Below are 22,819 nucleotides of genomic sequence, written 5' to 3'. Positions count from 1 at the left end.
CCAGCAACGGTAGCCGACAAGAAGCAGACAAATCGCGATCCAGAGCCGCAGATCGATTGCGATCAAGCACCGAAGAACCTTCTGGAGGTTCAAGAGGTGAATCCGCAGCCGAAAGAGGAAGGCGATGTGTAGCAACAAGAGCGATTCATCGGAAAAGGCAGTTCACACCTCAAGGTGATGCCGATCGCGTTCGTCGACCGCGTACAGGCTAATCACGACCAGAACATGCCGATCGAGGACTTGCCGACCGATCGAAACAAAGTCCCAAAGGATCCAACAGCTGCCAGATTCATGTGATGGGAGAATACATAACAAAGCTCTTTCAGACCGATTCATCGGGAAGACTGATTCGCACATGAAGAAGACAATTCCAGTGTTCGATGACAGCTTCATTCTGGAATGGGATGTCAAAACTGAAAGGTACTTTGGATTTGGTGGTTGTAGTGACAAGGAGATGTTTTACCTAGATTCTACAGATTTGGGTGGGGAAGCTCTGATGTTGTTCAATGGCCAGAAAAAAATTGGGAAGTGCCGTGATTGGGAAATTTTTAGACTCTTATTATATGATCGCTGTGGCACTCGTATAGAGCTGAGGAGGAAGACATGTGATGATGCAATCCTTAGTGGGGTTGTGTTTCGGTCAGAGAAAGGGATATTTCTGCAGTTTGGATTGAACAAGCAGTCAGATTGGGCAAGCAAGACATATCAGAAATTGCGGAAGCAGGCCATTGGAAAAGAGTTTCAGCCAGCTCCGAATCAAAAACAACTTTTGGCAGACTTGGAATGGTTAGTGGAGCTTAAGCAGATTTTGGACAGCCATTATACTACGCTCGGAAAGTTAGGCCACGAAGATTTGAACGAACGAATTCCAGATCATCAGCTTGAGGACAAGCTGAAACTCAGGCGGGCGGTATTGATAGATGTATGGGTTATGTAGATTCATTGAATCTGGACTATAGTTAGTATGGGTTGTTTGGGTTGTTACTATTAGTTAGTTAGTAGTTTTGGCTATGAGTAGTTATAAATACAGATTAGATTGGGGGAAAAGAATTTACGCAGAAACTTGAAAAAGGGTTAGGGTTTGTGTGGGGAATGAGAGTTGGGATCCTCTCATAAATCAAGATCATCCAAAGTTGTATTCAGGTTTTCGGTGAGGAATAAAGGCTCGATTGGTGCTGGAAAGTGGAGTTTCATAGCTGAACCTTAACAGAATCATCTGTCCGTCTCTGTATATGCTTGATCAACCCCCGTTAGCTTTCTCATACCTTCTGGTTAGGTTTATGTACTGAAGAAGTTTTTTTAATACTACTGAATGATCATGTAGGTATTTCTTCGGAGTCTCTTACTCCAACAACTGAGAACGACTTGGTTCCGGGCCTCCCTCCAACTGCGGCTGCTGTCAAGAACCCAACCTCAAAGATAGTGTACGATGAGCACAATCACGAGCGTTTCCCTCCGGGTGACCCCAACAAGCGGGCATTTGCTTATTTCGTTCTCTCTGGTGGTAGATTTGTGTATGCTTCAGTGATTCGTCTTCTCATCCTCAAGTTGGTACTGAGTATGTCAGCCAGTAAGGATGTTCTGGCGCTTGCTACACTGGAGGTTGACTTGTCTAGCATCGAGCCTGGTACCACAGTGACTGTCAAGTGGCGGGGAAAGCCCGTCTTCATCAGGCGCCGCACAGATGAGGATATCAAGCTGGCAAACAGTGTTGATTTGTTGTCGCTTCGTGACCCACAGCTGGATGCAGAGAGAGTGAAGAACCCAGAATGGCTCATTGTGGTCGGGGTATGCACTCATCTTGGCTGCATTCCCTTGCCTAATGCCGGGGACTTTGGGGGATGGTTCTGCCCGTGCCATGGCTCGCATTATGACATTTCTGGCAGGATCCGCAAGGGGCCAGCGCCTTACAACCTGGAGGTTCCGACCTACTCATTCCTTGATGAGGACAAATTGCTGATCGGTTAGAAGGTAAATGCTGTTTTGCTCTCTAGAGAAAAGAAAAAAGAAAAGTTTATTGATTCGGTTGGATAAAAGTCAGTAACCTGTTCGGGGAACAAATCTCTGTAGTGGCCAATCTGATGAGTTGTTGGGTATTGTGTTCAGTTTGTTTATGAAACTTTAATATGTGAGTTTGTGGTGTTGGCTAAATAAGCTTTTGTGGCATTGTTGATTCGGATTTAGAGAGCAACAAGGAAGCGACCATTTTGTGTACTAATGTGGAATGTGAAAATTTTACCATTGGTAGCAGACGTTGTTGTTATATTCCATATTGCTGAATAAGCTGTGTGGCGTATCTGTATCGCGGCTCCCGCTGATCGAGATTCGAGAGCGTAAGTTTTACTGTTTGCTCTGCAGTGGCTGTAGATGCTGAATAGTTGCATATTCAGAGTGTTGTAGAGAGAGAGAGACTAGTCGCATTTGATGTGAAGGATGAAGATAGAGAGATCCCAGGACTTAACGTTGACTTGACGCCGTTATCACTCCATTTTTCGTTAAAAACCCAGCTATGCGGCATATGATGAAATGTACAAAAATATATAGGTCATTGAAACTGTATCAGAGTTATTATCATACAATAACACTAACGTTGAAATTTGTTGTATGATAAGTTTGTAATGCTGTTTAGATGTGGAATGAATAATGAGTCATAGGCACCCAGGGGAACCTGGAAATTGACGGACGGCTACATAACGGAACGCCACATCTCTCTCTCTCTCAGTTTCTTCTTCACTGCGTTTTTTTTCTGTTTTGTGTGTTCGCCGTATTCACCCACACCTCATCCCTTATCTCTCTCTCTCTCTCTCTCGATTATTTACCCTTTGATTTCTTACTTCTCCGCGACGGCCCTGAAGCCTGCATTCAGTCTTCAAGTGGTACGGTGTCCTCCCCCCTCTATTGCTCCCTCTTCTAGGGTTTTTCCCTCCTCCTCCGTTGTTTTATGTCCGTGGTTTTCCTGATTCTTCCCGCTCTTAGCTCCGTCTCTTCTTCACCTACTGAATTGAATCGGTGATTTTCTTTGTTGTTTTCGCTGTCTAAATCCTTCGTCTTCCTCGTTGTTAGCATCCAAGAATTCGGGATTGACGGTATTGTTTAGGTCGCATTCTTCTCTTTACTTATTTTTTCCCCAATCCCTAACTTGACATTATTGTTATACAAAACCCTTGTTTTTCCTCTCGTCTAACCTTCTCTTTCTGATTATCGATTGAATTTGTTGATTACTTTTCGATATCTTTCTGGGTCGATTTCGGATCGACTCTCAGAAGCAATGAATGCCGAACCCGAATCCCAGATGCTCTGATATAGCATATGATTCGCGTTTGCTGTTTTCTCGTATACATAAATATTTTACGCTGACCATTTAATTTGTTGAGCTTTTCGGCTATCCCATTCGCGTTTCTTGTCACATAGACTTGCAGACGACGCAACCCTAGTATTCTGTGACATCATTGGCATCACCAATTGCTGTATGCTGGTTTGTGAGGGAGAAATATCGTACTTTGGACTGTGGTTGTGGTTTGATTTTTCATTGCCATGTTAGGCTGCCTGTAACATGGAGCTTTTTGTCTGCTGTTACGATATGCTACCAGGTGTCTCTTTGAATCCTCAAGATGGCAGCTGATCAGCGGAGGAAACGGATGAACAGTGCCAATATTGTTGGTTTTTGCTCTAGGGAGCATTATAGAACCAAAAAGAAAAAGATTGCTCCACCCAGCAGTCATTTGAATACAAGAGATCATATTAATCTTGAGTGGGACAGCAACAGAAATAAGGTTGTTGCCAAGAGGGAACAAGTTGGAATAAGCTTGAGACATCTGCGCCAGTTTGTTAATCCTGTTCCTCGTAGACAGAATTTCTTGGCAGACGTGTGCTTGGTTCCAGAAGAATTTTTTGAGTTGGAAAATATGTCAGAGGTGCTTTCCTATGAGGTAGTGTTAGTTTTATTCTTTCATATCATCTGCTTACTTCTCTGAGATATGAGGTTTTCACCATCTTTCCAGCTTATGTTTCTCAGGTTTGGCAGTCTCTTCTATCAGAAGGTGAAAGAAGTTATCTACAACAATTCCTTCCCAAGGGAGTAGATGTGGAGCAAGTGGTACAAGCATTGCTTGATGGGGATAATTTTCATTTTGGAAATCCTTTTCTTGACTGGTTAGTATTAATACAGGTCTTCTAAGTTGTGGATCCTGGATAGGTATAATGAACTCTGTGCAAGAGATCTAAATAAAGCTAGAATATTTTGGCTTAAAACATGTCTCAGTGATTGAGTATGTATACCTGATAAGGGACTAGTTTCAACAGAGTATATTCTTCTTTTATCTTATTTGGCCATTGATCTACACTTTTTATGCTAATCATTCACTTTTAGCTGCATGATATGGTTTTGTATTCTCATCATGCGTTGTGGGTGACCTAAATGACGCTGGTAAAATTTGAATGGTCGATTTGATCAGAAGTTTTGGTTTCAGGGGCACAGCTGTTTGCTCCGGCGAGTTCCATCCAGATGGAATTCTTTCTCAGGAGGAACGCATTAGGGCTGATAAAAGACAATATTACTCAGAGTTACAAAAATACCATTATCAGTATGCATTCTTTCTATTCATATGACATGGACATTGGAGCTGTACATATGCGTGAATGTAATTCTTCTTTTCTTGTTTTTCTTGCAGGATTATAGATTATTTGCAGGAGTTGAAGGAGAAATGGGAAAGCTGCAAAGATCCAGAGAGGGATATTGTTACACATATGTGGGGGTCAGTGCTTGTCATTTCTTGAATATCCTTTTGAGTTCAAAGTAACGAAGCAGATACATTCAATCTTGGTTGATGAAATGCCTCCGCATCATTTGCTTTGTAAATGTAAATATGTTTCAGGTTTTTGCTATGATTAATTTCAGATTATAACCCATAATTTTAAATAGAATATACAATAAGAAAATGTGTTTAGTACGAGCCTTATGCTATTTGGGTTTGATCTTAGTGGTAACTAAGTAAGTTGTGAACACGGTTTTAGATATAATTGTTGTTTATGTTAATTTCTTCAGGAGATTAAGAGGGAAAAATGCAAATGCTACCACCAGTCGCCAGGACCTTGAGCAGGATCTAACTGCTCCATCTGAATCTTGTTCTTGGGATGCCGATGAAAAACCATGTAGTAGTGATAATAAGAATGCTTCTGTTGCTAGGACTAGGGAAGTTCAGAAAAGGTGTGGAACTTATACATTCACACATGCATACACAATTTTTGGTATTCTTTTCCTCTTATTCGCATCTGTGCTCTAATTCCGCTTTCCATGTCAGGTCCAAGAGTTTTGCAAAAAGCAGAGAGAGAAAAAAATCTGGAAGTTCCTCGGTTGCTCTAGATAGTGCCGTGAACATTGGTGCAAAAGCTAGAAAAAAGGACAAGCTACCGAAACATCACAGCCAACAAACTGATGGTGCTAAATACATGTCGTATCTTAAGGTTAGTTGTTATTTTCGCTTTTGCTGCTCCATTGAGCTCATATATTTGATATTATTTATCCATTGGATTCTGAAGATTTTATTGGACTATAGTAATTTGATTTTCCAAAACACCATTTAGCTTGAACAATATTAAAATTCTATCGATCTGCCCACAACTCAGTATTGTTCTCCCAGTTCGGAGCCTATGTTGAAATTGTTATCCTAGGTTGCTATGTCGGGTTGATGTCATTGTTTGGTATGGTTGCTATAGGCATGTAGCTGTTTTTATTCCGTGGGATTTTAGGGTCTCATGTAATCTTGGTTCTTTAACAACTTCTAGATACTGGTTTTTATGTCTCTTGATATATGTAGTTTTTGAGGAACATTCAGTTGCGTTTTACCAAAAGAAAAAGTGACTTTTGCGCTATGTTAGAAACCTTTATGAAAAGTTTGTTCTTGGAACATTGAATTCTGTCCTAGGATACCTGGTCTCATACAGCTAATTTTTGGGTTAATGAATAAAACATGAGCAATGGAGCTTTCTGAGGTTACATAAGGACTCAATGCGTTTATATATTTCAGATAAGCAAGAAGCAATATCAGATTGTCACAAGCATGAAACAGTCTGGTACGAGCATTCAGTCAAGAGCACTTAATCGTATCTTAGGTAACATTGAGACGTTGGATGTACAACCGTATGGAGTTTTTGTAGAAGAAGAGAAGGAGAAATTGAATGCACATTGGTCAGCATTCTCGTGGAACAAGTTACTTCCTTTTGTCAAGCTTTATTTCTGCTTTCTTGAAACTCAGTTTGTTTCATGTAGGCTGCAATTGGTAAAAGATATTCCTGCAGCATACGCAATCTGGAAAAAGTTAGAGTTACAGAAACGGGATATAATCAAGTCTGTGGAAGGAGAACTGAAGGACAAAGTCAATCCATGGATGGAGGTCTTTACCTATTACGTCTTGTGTCTAGTAATTTTATGTTCCTTTACTTATGAATATTGTTTGTTTCTGCGCTTCTGTTTCATTTAAAAAATTCTCTGGATCAGGATGAACAGAAACTGTACCATGCGGACAATCCCCTTGGGAAGGATGATTTTCATAGGAACAAGGACACGGTGGAAGAGGACAAAAAAGGTTTGATTCTGGATCAGAACAGTGATTCAGCACCACTCCAAGAACCAGACGTTGAAATTTCTGGGAATTCCAGTCAACTATCCACTAGAAATGACTTCCCCCCTGCGCTGGAGTTATCCTATTACAGCAAACAAACCAGAGATTCGGGTCAGTGCTTGCAACTTGCTCCGTCCTCGTCACAGATTTCTTCACCAGATTGTGGCAATAATGTCAATCTAAACGATATAGAAAAGAAACAATATTCCTTTCCTTGTTCTCCCAACTGCGACCATGACATCACGGAAAAGAAGGCTGAAGAAGATGAATATTCGTGTGCCCTACAAGATCAGTCTCTCCCACAGGCCTCTCCTGCTAGTGAGCACCATGCCTTAGAGCTGAATAATATCAATTCTATAGGCAAGAAACACATTTCAGAAATGGAGAATTCCTCATCAGTTATGCCAGAACTGTCAACGAATTTGAGGATCCCTTCAAGTCATGAGTACTCTCAGTTTTGTTCCAGTGGAGATGTGTGGCAACCCATGGGAGGAAATGGGCAGTCTTACATAGACCGCGAAGCTTACACAAGTGGTGGTTTATCAATCGTGCATAACCCTCGTGGCAATGAAGAAGAATCATTTCATAATCCTCAAGGCGAGGAAGAAGAATCGAGAAACTGCTTCGTAGGTCTTGCATCAGATGTGCGCAAGGAAGATGATAGGAAGAATATATTGCAGACACAACCAGATGGCGGTTCCTTTGGTTCTTTCCCGAACAATGATCGAAAAGAGCTACTCCATTCTCTATTCAAAGGGCAGGACATGCCGTCTCATCACTTGGAACAGCTTCACATTCTCCTTAGAGGGCCACATAATGAAGAGCATAAACAGATGATGGGTATGGATTTCCAGGAACCAAGCAACAGTCTGATGGACGGTGGTCAGTTTTCAGGTCATTTCCCCGTTCAGATGCCGCCTCCACATGCAATGGCCCAGAACCAGCAAACACAGAATCACATTTATGGCGTAGGAAGCATATCAGAGAACATTTACTGCGATGGACGTGAATTCTTGATGCAGAGGCAGGACTGGGATACGAGTTCTGCACAGATGGGAGTCACTATACATCCCCAGTTGAGTACAGGACCTGTGTTAAGTCAGAATTGGCAACTTAGAAGCGTTTGGGCAGACACAAATGGCTTGGGTTGCGCAAGCCAAGGCAATCAAGCTAGGGCCAACAGAGATCCCAGCCTTTTAAGAGGTGTTAGTGAGGCCGAGCAGATCCTTCACAGGGGAAACAGCTCAGACCAGAGCTTATTCTCTGTTCTCTCTCGATGTAGCCAACTGCACCACTCCAGAACGCCCTGTGAATCAACTAGTGCTAATGATCGATTTGTTGCACCCAGTAACTATGGCATGATGACAGGTGGAGCAGCTCAGGTAGACAGCAATTTGCCTCAGCCTGCTGACCCACTTGATTACTTGAGTGACAATAACCCAGCGACATCTTTGATGCCAGATGATGTTGGGTGGATGAACCAGACCCATGAGAGCTCTGCTCTCCATGACCCACTAGGCAAGCTGTATCCCAGGTCATGGAATCAATAACGCTGTTTCTCAAGTTGTAGATGGCAGAAACCGCAGGTTCAATTGAAAATTTGAAACCAGCGTAGTTGGTGACAAACAGTGAAACCCAGTGGTCAGGGGTTTCTTTTTTGGGTTCTAGCAAGTAGGTGTACATAGGGAGATACAGAAATGCAGAACTGAGACGCAGTATGGTTGTTTTTGTACATATATATCTAGGCATTTGTTATATGGTCGACAAAAGCAGCTACCGTTTGTTTGTTTTTTTTTTCCGTTGCGTAATTTACTTTTATTACCTACAAAGAGTACATTTTCATTTTCCCCTTCTCTCGCGGTGTGGGTACCCGAACCTACAGGACTGTCGGTATCCTAAATTTGAGAACCCGACTTGCGGCAAATACAAGGTCGGATCCATGGCGTTCGTGGGCCCGGGCTGCGAGTTTCATTGTTTTTATCATCAACATCGCCTTAGTCCCAAGTTTATTTGGGGTCGACTGCATGAATTTTTCGTTTCCATTCATTTCAGTTTTGTGTTAGCTCTTTCGGAATTTGTAACAATTCCAAATCGTTTCTAATTACACGTTCTCAAATAAGCCTAGGTTTACCCCTTCCATTTATCTTTACCCCATTCTTATACTCTCTAATTTTCTAACCGGCGCATTCATCGGCCTACGTTGTACATGTCCAAACTATCTTAAACGTCCATCTTTTAACTTTTCTTCTGTACCTATTACACATATTTTCTCTCTAATAGTCCCATTCCTAATTCTATCCATCCTTGTATGTCCGCACATCCATCTCAACATCCTCATCTCGGCCACACTCATTTTAGATATATGTTGTCCTTTCGCCGCCCAACATTCGCTACCATACATCAATGCGGGTCTTATGGCAGTACGATTGAATTTTCCTTTCAACCATATAGGAACTTTACGATCGCAAAGAACCCCCGTTGATTGTCTCCATTTTATCCATCCCGTTTTATCTTATGATTAACATTTTCGTCGCAACCCACATCCTTTTGAAAGATTGACCCAATACACTTAAAATGCGGGTTTTGATGAACTGATACTCCTTCCAAACTAACTCCTACATAACTAGAACTCCTTCCACTAAAATCGCAATACATATACTCGGTTTTCGTTCTACTAAGTTTAAAACCCTTAATCTCTAATGTACTCATTCATAACTCTAATTCTCCATTTACTCCTTCTCTAGACTAATCTACTAGCACGATATCGTCTGCGAACATCATGCACCACGGTACTTCTTTCTGTATATCTCTAGTCAATTTGTCCATGAGTAATGCGAATAGGTACGGGCTTAGAGCGGACCCTTGGTGCAACTCTATCGAGATGGAAAAATCTCGCGTGTTACCCCCTTTTGTTCGGACACTAGTGGTCGCACCTTTATACATATCCTTCAACACTTGTATGTGAGAATCTCACTGATACCCCTCTACGTTCTAACACCCACCCTAAAACCTCTCTTGGTACTCGATCATAAGCATTTTCGAGATCGATAAATACCATGTGCAAATATTTTTTCATATCTCGAAACTTCTCCATCGAGTTATGGATGAGAAAGATTGCTTCCATGGTAAAGCTTCCGGACATGAAACCAAATTGATTTACGAAAATAGATGTGTCGGTACGTAAATGTCGCTCCACAACCCTTTCCCACAACTTCATGGTATGACTCATGAGTTTGATTCCTCTATAATTTGTGCAACTCTGGATATCTCCCTTATTTTTAAAGATAGGGACTAAAGTGTTTTGTCTCCATTCATTTGACATCTTCTTCGACATTAGGATTTTATTAAACAACCTAGTAAGCCAAATTGCTCCCACTTCTCCTAAGCACTTTCATACCTCGATAGGGATATCATCAGGACCACATGCTTTGCCTATTTTCATCTTTTTTAGTGATCTCTCACCTCTACATATCTAATCCTCCTAGTATAACTCTCATTTCTCTCCCTAATAATAGTCTCTAGTTTTATGTGGTTTGTATCCCTACTTTCGTTGTATAAATCATCGAAATAACTCCTCCATCTCTCCTTGATGTCGTCATATTTAACTAGATACATCTGACGACGCTCAAGTCTCTAGTTCTCCTTTATCTCGCTCTAGCTATTCTATATATATATCGTTTTCTCCTTTCTTTGTACCGAGTCTCTCATACATCCTTTCAAAAGCCTTTGCTCTTGCTTGGCTAACGCTTTCTCCGCCTCCTTCTTAGCCAACTTATATTGTTCATATGCCTCATTTGAATTACATTTAGACAATTTCCTATACCACTCTTTCTTGGTCTTTAAAGCCTTTTGTACTTCTTCGTTCTACCACCACTTCTCCTTTGTTGGTGGTACATACCATTTTGATTCCCCAATTACCTCTATAGCAATACTCTTAATGCTAGATGACATATCTAACCACATTTCATTGACTTCCTTATCTTCGCTCCACACCTTCAATTTTAACATCTCCTTCTCAAATAGCTCGCACTTTTGATCTTGTAGATCCCACCACCTAATTCTAAGCATATCCTTCTTCCTTGGACGGATAGCCTTTTTCGTGATCTTGACATCTAACACTAGCAATCTATGTTGACTAGTTAGAAGTACTTCGCTCGGAATAACTTTACAATCCTTATATAGAGTACGATTTGACTTCCTTGTAAGGAGAAAGTCGATTTGACTATGGTTTTGCCCACTCTTAAAGGTCACTAGATGCGATTCCCTTTTCTGAAAGTGAGTATTTGCCAATATGAGGTCATAAAACATGATAAAATATATGATACTTTTTCCTTCTTCGTTCCTGCTCCCATAGCCAAACCCACCATGTACCATTTCATATTCTTGTCGATCATTTCCTACATGTCCATTTAAATCTCCACCGATAAAAATAGACTCTTCGAGCGGTACACTTTGCATAATGTCATCCATGTCCTCCCAAAATTTCTCTTTACACTCACTATCTAATCCTATTTATGGGGCATAACCTCTAATCTCATTGATATCTTCTCCCTCTATAACTAATTTCACTAGGATGATCCTATCACCTACTCGTTTTACTGCAACCACCGACTCCTTTAAAGACCTATCTAAGATAATGCCCACCTTATTTCTATTTCGTTCTTGACCCGAATACCACAATCTAAAACCCCTATTTTTCTCTCTTACCCACTTAGTCTCATGGATGCAAGCAATGTTCACTCTCCTTCTACTCATTGTGTCTACAAGTTCCATTAACTTCCCCGTAAATGTTCCGATATTCCAAGTACCTACCCTAACTTTCCGTTCCACCGAAGCTTTCTTACTTCCCTTCCTATAAGTCTCCCTCTTGTCTACCCTACTTAGACTTTTAGTAACATCGGCAGTCTGGACTAACTTCTTTATCTACACTCGTCCACGATGTGGGAACTCTTACCTATTTAGCACCCCATCCGGGCACCGATATGGCGCGTCGCATTCGGGAGACGCCCTACACCTTTACCTATTTTTCATTACACCCGGGTTTAGGTTGTCATTATTTTAGGTTGTAATTATTTTATATGTTTTAGGTTCGGTGTTTTTATTTGTTTTATTGCGGGAAGTTAGGAATAATAATAGGCCTCGGTCGGAGACTCGGACGTGTCGCTTTGAGCATGGACGCATTACTTTCAGAGGATTGTCAAATAAAATAAGTGGGGAGGAGGACAGATCACGAGAGTTTGTGGCGATGACAAAGCCAAAGGAAAAGGAAGCGGAATATCGACTGAAGAGCAAGCGAAGGAAGGAAACATGATTGAACTGGTGCCAACCAACCTTACTTAGGAGAATATAGAATGGAGACGCAAGTGAAGGTTTGAAGGTGGATCCTATAACGAGGTAATTAAAGTTTCTGGATCAATATTACAAATAAACATTTTTTTCCCAAATAGAGATTTGAATCTGTGTTAGGAAAGAGTGTATCTTGGGTAAAAGTGTAAATGAAAGAGAGTGAAAAAAAATCTATGAACCATTGGGTAAAAGTACAAATAGACATGAATTATACTAGTTACATTATTGATTACTCCACCATGTTTCGGCAGTAACTCTATGAGGCATTGGATCCATGTGAAGAAATACTTGCAAAACAACAAAACTCTTTTAACAACTACAACAAAGATATCTCTAAATTAGTGGGATGAGTAGAACAGTGAACATGAAGCGCATAAAGCAGCAAGCCACCATTCGATCAACCCTTTTGGGATCATCCCTCTAGAACAAACATCAACTACTCTTCCCTCATCACTGACACGGGTTATCCTCCTAAATAAATCCTCCATTGAAGACTCTTCCGGGGTCATCAACAAAAAAGTCTTTCACGCTCGTCTTGCCTCATTTTTGTTTTTTGATCCTCTTTCACATAAGTATATGTTAAATCATATTCTAGGATTTACATTTTGTTACCATCTATTCTATAAAAAAAACTCATATTTTCTCGCTATTTTTTAACGTCTGTTTACCTATGGCTTTTTTTTTTTGCTTAATTTCTATAGATTAGAGTTTTGAATGAGTGATTTTAAATAGAAGTTTTAACTTTAGTAAGTGGTAAAGTTTAGGGTTTTAATTTTAAAGTATCAGGGTTTTGATCTTAACATATCCATACCACGATAATCTGAGCAAAGGGAGGAGGGGATTGTGAGGGCACAGTGAGGCCATGAGGGTGTGACCGTGTGAGATTCGAGGGTCGATGTCAGAGATGGAGGGAGAGGAAAGTGTGTCGAGAGAGAGGGGGAGACTGCGATTTGGAGTAATGAGAGGAGGTGAAGGGTTATAGTTATTGTGTTATGTTTTAATTTTAAAGAGAGATTGAGATTTTGGTTTGAAAAAAACATTCGGAGTATAATCATTTGGTTTTATATAAAATTTGGTTCGATTTGGTTCGGTTATTTTTCGGTTCAGTTTGCATTCGGTTTTTTATTATAAAAAACTCAATTTTTAAAAGAAATTGTCAGTTTTTTCGGTTATTTTTTAATCGATTCGGCTCAATTTCGTTTTTTGGGTTTAGAACAATTATAACCGTTTGTTTTTATATCAAATTTAGTTCGGTTACAGTTATATTTTATTCAATTCGGTTCGGCTATTCAATTAATAACCAAAATGATCAAAGTTGCTTAAAATGTGTTGCTGCGGCGACCAAATGTTATTTTTAGTTGTCAGAAGGGAAACGAATGTTGGGAGTAATGAGCCCACGGCCCCACACGGACTTAAACCCAAACCCGACAAAACGCGAACTCAACCTGTGGGTCGGATCGTTTTTATTTCGATCTCTTCGCTCTTTTATTCTCTGCAAGGCCCATCCATGGCGGTCGTCTATCTCTCTCTCCCCCCTAAAAAACTAAAACTAGCGTGTGTAATGTCTCATTGAAATTCTGAGCGCCCGTTTGGTTTCAAAATTTCATCATTTTAGGGTTCTGTTTCTGCCGAGAACGAGGAAAGTAGGCGGCTCTTAGTCACTTTCCAATTCCAAGGTGCAATTCTTCCCCTTCTTTTTTCGTGATTCAGGTTTCTCCTGTTGGATTTCTAATTCGCTCTGAAACGGAATATTTCGTCAGGAATTTTGGGTTCTGAATCGATTGAGGACAATTACTAAACACAACGGCTTTGAAATCAGGACAACTTGCCACGTGGAACATTCATATACGTGAACTTTCCCTCCGACAAGGGCGGTGAAACCCCAAATGATCCGAGTTCAAATTATGAAACCCGCATTTCTGGTCTGTTCCTTCCAATTTCAGTTTCTCCTATAAAAAAAAATCGTTCGAACTTGATTAGCGCACCCAAAGAAAAACACGGAAAAGAAAGGGAATCTCTGCATGGTACATGTTGTAAGTTTGGAACTTTTTCGATTTCGAATCTGTAAAACTTGACCAAAGTAATACAACGTTCGAAGTGATCTGTTTCTCCTCAAGTATGGGGAAAAAGAAGAAAGACATTATCAGATTGGAGAGAGAATCGGTGATCCCAATTCTCAAGCACAAACTCATCACTGCCTTGTCCCTCTTCTTTGGTCTGCCATTTCACCGAATTTCTTTGTTTCTTTCGTTTTATTTTATTTTTGTCTGATTTGTTGCTTTCCTGATTTGCTTCAGAAGACAGATCGGAGAGAGATGAGTTCTTGAAGTTTTGCCAGAGAGTCGAATACACCATTAGAGCTTGGTATCACCTCCACTTCGAGGACCTTTTGGTAAACTGAACGACTACTCTCCTTTCCCTCTTTTCCTTTCTCTTTCTTGTTTTTTTACCTGAATGGCATTACCGTATTATCTGGTTTCAATGTTTCTCAAATCGCTTCAGTACAAGATTTTAATCATAACAACTATTGTGAAATTCATCATAACTTATTGATATATCCAAGATCCTGTCCAACACGCTAATGAAAAACTTATTTTCTTTTCCGAGCATTTTACCATTTGTTCCTACCTATGGATAATTCCCTACAAATTTCTTTTCACATAATACATTCATTTTTCAACATATACTCCAAATGTTTCCTTCACTAAAACTTTAGTTGATCACCTTAATTCAAATTTAACTTATATATAATTGTTCTTTTGTCAAGCCACATAAGAAAAACAAATAGAAGGTCATATATTTCTTAACTTTAATTTGTTGTCTGAGATTGTCTGTAGCAACTGTATGCACTCTTTGAGCCAATCCATGGTGCTCATAGACTGGAACAGCAGAAGCTAACTCATGACAAAATCGATGCTCTTGAACAGAAGTTTGTTCTTCACTTGTTTGAGGTTTCACTTTCAGTTTCGAGCTTTACATATTCTCCTTGTTTCGAGCATGAGTAATAATTGACTAAGAAATATGTCTGCTAAATTTCTAGGTTTGAAACTGTGCAGGTCATGGATAAGAGCAATTTCAAAGTAATAACTGATGAAGAATTGGAAGTAGCACTTTCTGCACAGTATCGTCTCAACCTTCCAATTGTAGTCGATGAAACTAGGGTACCTATAGCTATTTGCAGCCATGAATTCCTTCTGAATATTTATGAGATTTTTCTCACAACAATACTATGGACCTTTGATGAATGTAGCTTGATAAAAAGCTTTTGACAAGTTTCTTCACTGAGTATCCCCGTGATAATCTTCCTCATTTCGCTGATAAGGTAAAGATTACGGCTGAGCTACATTCAGTTTTCTCTCAATTGGATTGATGGCTTTAACGACAAGAATGATTTGTTTTTCATTCCCAGTACATAATTTTCAGACGTGGGTTTGGAATCGATCATATGACAGCTTATTTCTTCGAAGCCAAAGTAAATACGATCGTTTTTCGCATATGGAACTTTTTTCTGACCATCACTGGGTAAACATTCTGTTGGATATGCATGTGAAGAACATTTTCTTAATCATTATTATCTGCAACTGAAAAATTTTATACTCGTGCGCGAGCATTGTTCTGCAGTTTAACAAGACTTGTCTATGGGAAGAAGCAAGACCAACCATCACAACACATTGATATTAAAATTGATTCAGATAAGGATAGTTTATACATCGAAAGAATCCGCATAGAAAAGCTGAAGCTCAGGTTCTAACAAAAGATTTTGGGTTTTTTGTGTTATGCAATTACTATTATTGGGTTTGATCATGTGTCTGTATTGCCTGGTGATTCAGTATCTCTAACTTACTGAAAAAGATCACTATCCAAGAGCCTACCTTCGAGAGAATCATTGTTGTCTACAGGTGAAAACTTTATTTCCAACAGGGAATTTTGGGGAACTATCAAATACTTTCATTCTCATACAAATGTCTCAATTCCATCCCAGAAGAGTTGCAGGTAAGAGGGAATCAGAACGGAATGTATATGTGAAACACTTCAAGAGCATTCCAATGGCTGATATGGAAATCGTTCTCGTGAGCGTCTTACTGCTTACTCTCACTAAGTTAATAAACCATTCTTCATACATGATTATAAATTTCTCTTTCCTTTTATTTGAACAGCCAGAGAAGAAGAATCCAGGTTTGACTCCACTCGACTGGGTCAAGTTTCTTGTCTCTGCCGCCATTGGTCTGGTTAGTTCTTAAATCCACACTTTATGTGACGATCCATTTAAACACTTTTATCTGGAACCTCAAATCTTAACCAGGCATTTGCACAATATGGAAATCTCCCGAAAGAATGTTTTCAACGTTTTATTCCAATAAAATAGTAGTGTGTCAACTTTCAACATTTCTTTTGGGGTTCACGCAGACTACTGTCATAAGTTCAGTAAGCCTTAAAAATGCTGACATCAGAGTGATTGTTGCAATACTGAGCACATTGATCGGCTACTGCGTCAAAACATATTTCACGTTAAGTATTATTTTGTTTTCACTCCTTCACTCTGAAAGAAGATCATGGAAACGACCACTTTAGTTCATGTCTCTTCCGCTAAAATATAGGTTCCAGAGAAACTTAGTTGATTACCAAAGCCTAATCACACGATCCGTCTACGATAAACAACTAGACAGTGGAAGAGGCTCGCTTCTTCATTTGTGCGACGAGGTCATTCAGCAAGAAGTAAGCAAGAACGTGCTTATACTTCTTTGTGGTTTTATTTTCTTTGTTTAAGAAGTGATGATGCTTACTTAGTGAACTTCAGGTTAAAGAGGTTATTATTTCATTCTTCATGCTGATGAGGCAAGAACGTGCCACAAGCAAGGTACTTCTAGAGAAGTCTTATAGGTTTCATATATTGTCTAAATGCTAAAATTAAGGCGATATGACGTGAAGGAGGAGCTTGATGAGCAAAGTGAAGCGTTTATGAAACAAGAATTCAACGAAAACTGTAATTTCGACGTTGATGATGCTGTGAAAAAGCTTGAGAAGCTTGGTCTCGTGTCTCGTGTGAGTATCATGTCTCTTTATCAATACATATTCTGCAACAACTTTGTCAGGTTTTTTTTCCTGATCTTATTCAAGTGATGATTGACCAAATATAAGGAATATTGAGCAAAAGGCAAAGTTAGAACATATACACGTACAAATGTACCAATATTTTGTGATCTTTAATGAACAAGATATTAGTTGATGAAATCCCATAGTAAAATCCAGAATATCCAATTGGGCTAAAGAAAGAACTTGAATTTGATTAAGTTATTTTTCTCAGTCACAACACCCCCAAAGTGAGATTAGTTGACTTTTATTTTGGCAAGTTTTTACTAGGGGTCATTCCACAATGTTAAAACATGTGTCACTCCACGTGACAATTTTGGAATAGTACTGACAGATGCGTTTTTGAACATTAACAGGATGCAGAAGAAAATTATAGATGCGTGGATTTGAAGAAAGCAAATGAGTTAATTGGCACAACCACGGAAGAATTGGTTCTTAAGGCGAGAGGTGGGGAGTCTAACAACGGCACAAACATGGAAAATCAAAACTACGAACACCAAAAGCAACACCTTCACGAAAAAGAAGACATCATCCAATCTAATTTAGATGAATTCGAGGCATTTATATTATAATTGCATTTTTAACTTTGATAAAAAAAATGTGTGTTGGACTAAAAGGATTTGCAGACAAATTGATGGATCTTTTGTGGTAATTCTCGCGCACTTTATGGATTATTTCCAAAAAAAATTGATTAAGATAATGGTACGGGAACAGTTTGCACAACTCAAAACTCAAACTCAGCAATGGGCTCGTCACGTGTCAATAAAATTGGCCTTAAAGTTGGGCCTTGGTTGGGCCCCATTCATAAAGACGGATCCCCGCGAAAATCAATCCTCCAAAAGGAATCAAAATCCCTTCCATCTCCTTGCGCCTTGGAGGAATTCAAGTCAGATCTTCGTCGGAGGTGATTCTTTTGCTCTCTCCTGTCTTTTTTTTTCCCTCTCTCCACATTGTTAGACCTCCTATTGGTTTCATCGGCGCTAACATTGATATACAATCTATTTCCCCTGTCGGAATTTGGGGGTACAATATCATCCATCTCTCTCTCTCTCTCTCTCTCTCTCTCTCTCTCTTTTCTGATTCCTGATCTGGATATGGAAGAGCACTTGGCAAACTCTCCTCGGCTTGATGGTATCGAAGCTAGGTATATCTCTGGTCTGAGTACTATAATGGTTGCCACCATCCAGGAAGCCAAAGACAGGATTTCTCAGATCGAGTACATCTTCTGCAGCCAGTTATTCCCAACTCTTCAATCAAATTCAAAACCCCTGAAAATGGTTTATTCCGAGGCTCGTAACGCGGCCGAGGATTCCTGGAAAGAGACTGAAAAGGGTCTGTTATGTGAGATTGAAGAGCTTAAGCTGCAAAACCAACAGATCTTGGCTGAGAATCGGGCCCTAAAACTGGAGAAGGAAAAGCAATCCCGAGAATTTGATTCAACTTCTAGCCTGCTTCTCAAGGTAAGAACCCAGCATGAGAAAATTGAGGAGTTAACTTTGGAGTTAAGTAAGAAATCAAAGGAACCTGATGATGGGATGGAGTTCTACAATAGACTGGTACAGGTTGAGACTCCGGATTTGCTCAATAAAGAGAAGCAATTAAAAGATCACGAAAAGGAGATTAATATGCTTCTTTCTCAAGTGAAGAGCCTGGAGAGAAAGACAGACTTTCTTCAAGAGGAACTTTCCAGGAAATCCTTGGTGGCAGAGAATCTGCTGAAGAAACTAGAATCTCTGTCGGTAGAGTCCACAAACAGCGAGCACAAGCTAAGCTGTCTTGGAGAAGAGAAGGAAAGACTGATTACCAGGTTGCAGATTTTTGAGGAAAACGTCCGTAGACTAGAAGAGTTGTTAAGACATAAAACTGACGAGCTTGAGGATGGAAGGAAGATTCTGGAAGGATACCGTAAAAAACTCAATTTGACTGAGATAGAATTGCTGGAGAAGAAACAACAGCTAGCTGATGATGAGAAAGAAAAGAAGTTGCTTTTGGAGAAAGTAAGAACCTTGGAGAAGGAAGCTAATAAAATGCATAAACAGCTTGGAGAACGAGGTTGCAAGTTCCTTGGAGAAAGAGGGGAGTATGAAGCTTTATGTTGCCAGAAAGAAGAAAAATCACCCGCGTTAGCTTTGGAGAGAAAGAGAAGAAAAGAGGCGTATGATGCTTACAAAAGGCTAAAATCTCAATATAATTTCCTCTGCAAGAGGTTCGGCCTTTCTGCTGACTCTGTTCTTCACCAAGATCTTGAGGACTCTTTCCCCGAGATGGAGGTGTCTTATTTGCATTTAAATCTTAACCAGATAGAAAGACTTTTCCATTGCTTTTCTGGTACAGTTCCTGAAAAGAAAAACTCCGACACTTCTGGGCCTACTCGTGGAGCAGAGATTGTGAGAAACAACATTGCTTCAGATGACAGTCGTGAGAAAGAGAGAATAACCGAAACGGTTCAGGTGCTGGCTTCTTCTCCTCTCACCATAAGCTTGCCTAGTGCTAAAAATAGTCTATCTGACGCAAAACCCGCATCAATAACTGGATCTCAGCGTCCTGCTACAAGCTGGAGGGACACAAGGTCCCGTCAATCCCCAGGTGTCTTGGATCCTCATGATGATTTTCTAGATACTCCCTTTGAAAATATCAGGAAGGACTTGGTCATAGTCAGGGGGGAAGAATCCCAAGACCTTTCTGATGGTAAGAAACATGATTCAGATAAGGGGACACAGGACATGAATCCTAACACTAGTCCAACAAAAAAACGGATTCAGGTAGTCGGAACGAGTAAAAGAGCTTTCAAGTACGTGACAGCTGTGAGGAAAAAATCTGAAAGGGAAAACTTGAAAGGAATAGAATGCAAGCAGTGCAAGAAATTCTATGATGCTGTTCTTCCAGAGAATGAAGGGGAGGAGACTGGTGGCAACAAGAAAAGCTTCAGATGCGAACACCACGAAGGAGTTTACGGATTCAGGTAGTCGGAACGAGTAAAAGAGCTTTCAAGTACGTGACAGCTGTGAGGAAAAAATCTGAAAGGGAAAACTTGAAAGGAATAGAATGCAAGCAGTGCAAGAAATTCTATGATGCTGTTCTTCCAGAGAATGAAGGGGAGGAGACTGGTGGCAACAAGAAAAGCTTCAGATGCGAACACCACGAAGGAGTTTCGAGGCATCGGTACAAACATGCACCTCCAATGACTCCTGAAGGGTTTTGGAACATTGGGTTTGAGTCAGAAATGTGAATTTCCATGGGTGTGGAGCTCCTCTTTCGGGTGCATATTGAAGTTCGTAGCTACAAAAGATAAGTGCTGGGTGGCATAACAATGGAAAAATCTGCTCATCAAAGGGTCGTATGAGCAATAGAGGTCTGTTCATTCAACAGCTAATTTTAACTTTGATTCCCTAGTTCATTCATGTATGCAAATTTCCAGATTCAAACAGATCTTTTGGGTCTGTTGTAATTTATTGTTCACTAAAAGCCAGAATTTCGAGACCCTAAAATCTGGACGAATGGTAGAAAGCCCTTAAAATCAGGGCAATTGGGTATGATTTGTGTCTGAACGTCCCTACAATGCGCCTTGATTCAGAATGTCCTCTACTGATTCAGGTTCAGCTTGAGGCCACCGGGGAAATGGGAGATATAGTGCGGGTCGGGGAATCGCAAAGGGATGCCTTCCCAGCGAACATGGTCCTTCTTGAAACATTAAGAGTTAAAATTCTCTAAAAAACTTAGAAAATTTCATTTTCCAAATAAAATTAAAGAAAATATCTCAAATGAGTTTATAAAAAAATTTAGAAGATTATTCAGTGATAAAATAGACATAAAACGATAATTTTCGCCAAAAAATTAAATCTAACTCGGCAAATAAATAAACAGATTTATATAAAAATTAATCTTCGAAAACACTCGATCCTAAAAACCTTCACCAACTATTTTTGGGAACTAAAAATTTAAATAAATATTCAATTAAAAAATAATTCGAAAAGTACATAGCCGAGTTTAAACCAAATTTCTTGTTTCATTAGCAATTTTTCTCCCAATTCAAGTAACGATTTCGAATTAACTAAAAATAATAAAAATAATTCTTCTAATCCAATAATTTTTATACAAATCCCTGATTAAATTTGATTAAAAATGAGATTTTAAATATAATAATTATTATTTTAAATCTAATTATTTTTATAAAATGTTATTTTCTATTAGTGTCTTCTATGCACACACGACCTGTATATTTCATTACCCATTCATTTTAATTAGAATTTTTAATTAAGGGTTTGGGATTCGATATTTGGGGTGGGAATTTGGGATTTAGGGATTGGGTTCGGAATTTGGAGATTGGGGGTTGAGATTTGGGGGTTCAGGGGTCGGATTTTCTATTAGGTGACATAAACCTATGTCTTCAATGCACACACAACCTGTATATTTCATTACCCATTCTTTTTAATTGGAATTTTTGATTAAGGGTTTGGGATTCAGGATTTCGGGTGGGAATTTGGGATTTGGGATTTGGGTTCGGAATTTGGGGGTTCGGGATTTGGGGGTTGGGGGTTGAGATTCGAGGGTTCAGGGTTTGGGGTCAGGGGTCGGAGTTCGGGCTCAGGGTTCGGGATTTGAGGTTCGAGGTTTGAGATTCGGGGGGTCAAGTGATGAGGACCTCAAAATCACGAGCGATACATCAAACTATATCTTGGAGATAAAGGAACACATGGAGCTAATGATAGCTTGGAGCGGTAGCACGGAGCTATGAGTTCAATGAGATATCTTGGAGCTTAAGCAATGCTTGGAATGCAAGGATCGCATGGATTTCTTGGAACGCAAGGAACGCACAGAGAAGTCCAATTCCAAGGAGATCAATGATATTTATAAGGCACAATGGGATTTCCAAAACTTGAGGGTTGCACGACCAAATGTTAAACCCGTTCCGCCCAAAATCCGAGCCAAGACGCGCATTCTTCAACAACGTTCTAACACCTTCATTTCTGACGCGTGGAAGTAACTCCGTTTTGAAAGCCCAAGCCCAGCCCACTTTAGCGCAGCTCAAGGACGTCACATTATCAAGATTTCGACCCAATAATAATGCCAAGTCGAGCTGAGTTCATGACATATTGCAACATCGACATTTTTCAATTTCTAAGCACATTTATAAGTAGTCTTGCATGTGTTTTGTGCATTTAATGCACTAGCTGTTGGAGCCTTTGTTCTCTCTTTAAATTCAGATGTAAACATCACAATTTAGTAGACTCGTTGAATGAATTTCGTTTTGTTGAGTTTATCTCCAAACAATCTCGGTTTGTCCGATCCTTCTTCTCTCGGTTGGTCCAAGAACCATTACTCCGGTTTGTCCGAGCTTTACCCCTTCGGTTGGTCCGAAATTCTAACCCCTATCTTCATCCCTCTTTTCGAATCTCCCTTGAGTTCGAGTGCCACGAGAGTGAACCTGTGATTGAGAGAGATTCCCGCATAGCCACTGTGACAGCCCAGGGTACCGCAGGAGAGCGGGGAGTGATCGCCGGTGCGAGAGGCATGGACAAGGGGCGGCTCCTGACGAGCTTCTCGGTAGGGGGTACAGGGGTGAAGCGGACGCACCGGAATGAGAGAGATCCGAGGGCTGTGTAGGTATGGGACTACACAGTCTAAGATAACTTAAAGGAATTAATTGAGCTACTCATAGCAACAAGATGCATCTACCTTTTCGGTTAGCCATCTCGAGAGAACTCCAAAGTTAAGCGTGCTAGCCTTGGAGTAGTCTTAGGATGGGTGACCTCCTGGGAAGT

The 22,819-nt window shown here is 40.1% G+C and overlaps 5 protein-coding genes across 14 annotated transcripts in view; all 5 read left to right on the top strand.

The window, feature by feature from the left end:
• LOC104802363 overlaps positions 1–1,278 on the top strand; it is a 2,165-nt gene extending 887 nt beyond the window's left edge. The window contains exon 2 of one of the 2 annotated variants that reach the window (XM_019201192.1): positions 309–1,278. In XM_019201192.1, the coding sequence (XP_019056737.1) occupies positions 309–937 (629 nt within the window). In that variant the 3' untranslated portion in view covers positions 938–1,278. The remainder of the gene's footprint in view (positions 1–308) is intronic. The other variant, XM_010525934.2, reaches the window with a different exon arrangement.
• LOC104802365 (cytochrome b-c1 complex subunit Rieske-4, mitochondrial-like) overlaps positions 1–2,250 on the top strand; it is a 5,002-nt gene extending 2,752 nt beyond the window's left edge. The window contains exon 2 of the mRNA XM_010525936.1: positions 1,325–2,250. Within this exon, the coding sequence (XP_010524238.1) occupies positions 1,325–1,968 (644 nt within the window). The 3' untranslated portion in view covers positions 1,969–2,250. The remainder of the gene's footprint in view (positions 1–1,324) is intronic.
• Positions 2,251–2,736: 486 nt separating this feature from the next.
• On the top strand, positions 2,737–8,462 carry LOC104802362. 4 transcript variants are annotated; one of them, XM_010525933.2, is made up of 11 exons: positions 2,737–2,876; positions 3,591–3,929; positions 4,016–4,152; positions 4,470–4,583; positions 4,671–4,754; positions 5,045–5,206; positions 5,301–5,463; positions 6,027–6,187; positions 6,269–6,392; positions 6,497–8,002; positions 8,082–8,462. In XM_010525933.2, exons 2-11 carry the CDS (start codon positions 3,612–3,614, stop codon positions 8,097–8,099), a joined length of 2,787 nt encoding a protein of 928 aa, XP_010524235.1. In that variant the 5' UTR covers positions 2,737–2,876; positions 3,591–3,611; the 3' UTR covers positions 8,100–8,462. The 4 variants fall into 4 exon arrangements, with proteins under 4 accessions (XP_010524235.1, XP_010524231.1, XP_010524233.1 ...); XM_010525929.1 differs by having other exon boundaries at positions 2,739–2,876; positions 6,497–8,462; XM_010525931.1 differs by lacking the exon at positions 2,737–2,876 and adding an exon at positions 2,890–3,086 and having other exon boundaries at positions 6,497–8,462.
• Positions 8,463–13,458: 4,996 nt separating this feature from the next.
• LOC104802361 lies at positions 13,459–17,732 on the top strand. Of its 6 annotated transcripts, none has more exons than XM_010525925.2 (16): positions 13,459–13,642; positions 13,727–14,181; positions 14,267–14,358; positions 14,804–14,917; positions 15,023–15,127; positions 15,217–15,288; positions 15,376–15,488; positions 15,588–15,710; positions 15,797–15,865; positions 15,949–16,036; positions 16,124–16,195; positions 16,374–16,474; positions 16,565–16,682; positions 16,765–16,824; positions 16,896–17,009; positions 17,414–17,732. In XM_010525925.2, exons 2-16 carry the CDS (start codon positions 14,085–14,087, stop codon positions 17,627–17,629), a joined length of 1,554 nt encoding a protein of 517 aa, XP_010524227.1. In that variant the 5' UTR covers positions 13,459–13,642; positions 13,727–14,084; the 3' UTR covers positions 17,630–17,732. The 6 variants fall into 6 exon arrangements, with proteins under 6 accessions (XP_010524227.1, XP_010524228.1, XP_010524225.1 ...); XM_010525923.2 differs by having other exon boundaries at positions 13,460–13,642; positions 13,786–14,181; positions 14,264–14,358; XM_010525922.2 differs by having other exon boundaries at positions 13,460–13,642; positions 14,264–14,358.
• An 88-nt stretch (positions 17,733–17,820) lies between these two features.
• On the top strand, positions 17,821–20,505 carry LOC104802360 (protein gamma response 1-like). Its single transcript, XM_010525921.1, has 2 exons — positions 17,821–19,819; positions 20,020–20,505. The coding sequence occupies exons 1-2, from the start codon at positions 18,152–18,154 to the stop codon at positions 20,284–20,286; spliced, it is 1,935 nt and encodes a 644-aa protein (XP_010524223.1). The 5' UTR covers positions 17,821–18,151; the 3' UTR covers positions 20,287–20,505.
• Positions 20,506–22,819: the final 2,314 nt, after the last annotated feature.

This window comes from Tarenaya hassleriana, unplaced genomic scaffold, assembly GCF_000463585.1.
Source record: "Tarenaya hassleriana unplaced genomic scaffold, ASM46358v1 Cleome8, whole genome shotgun sequence".
Classification (NCBI taxonomy): Eukaryota; Viridiplantae; Streptophyta; class Magnoliopsida; order Brassicales; family Cleomaceae; genus Tarenaya; species Tarenaya hassleriana.
This window is presented reverse-complemented; position numbering and strand designations above follow the sequence as displayed.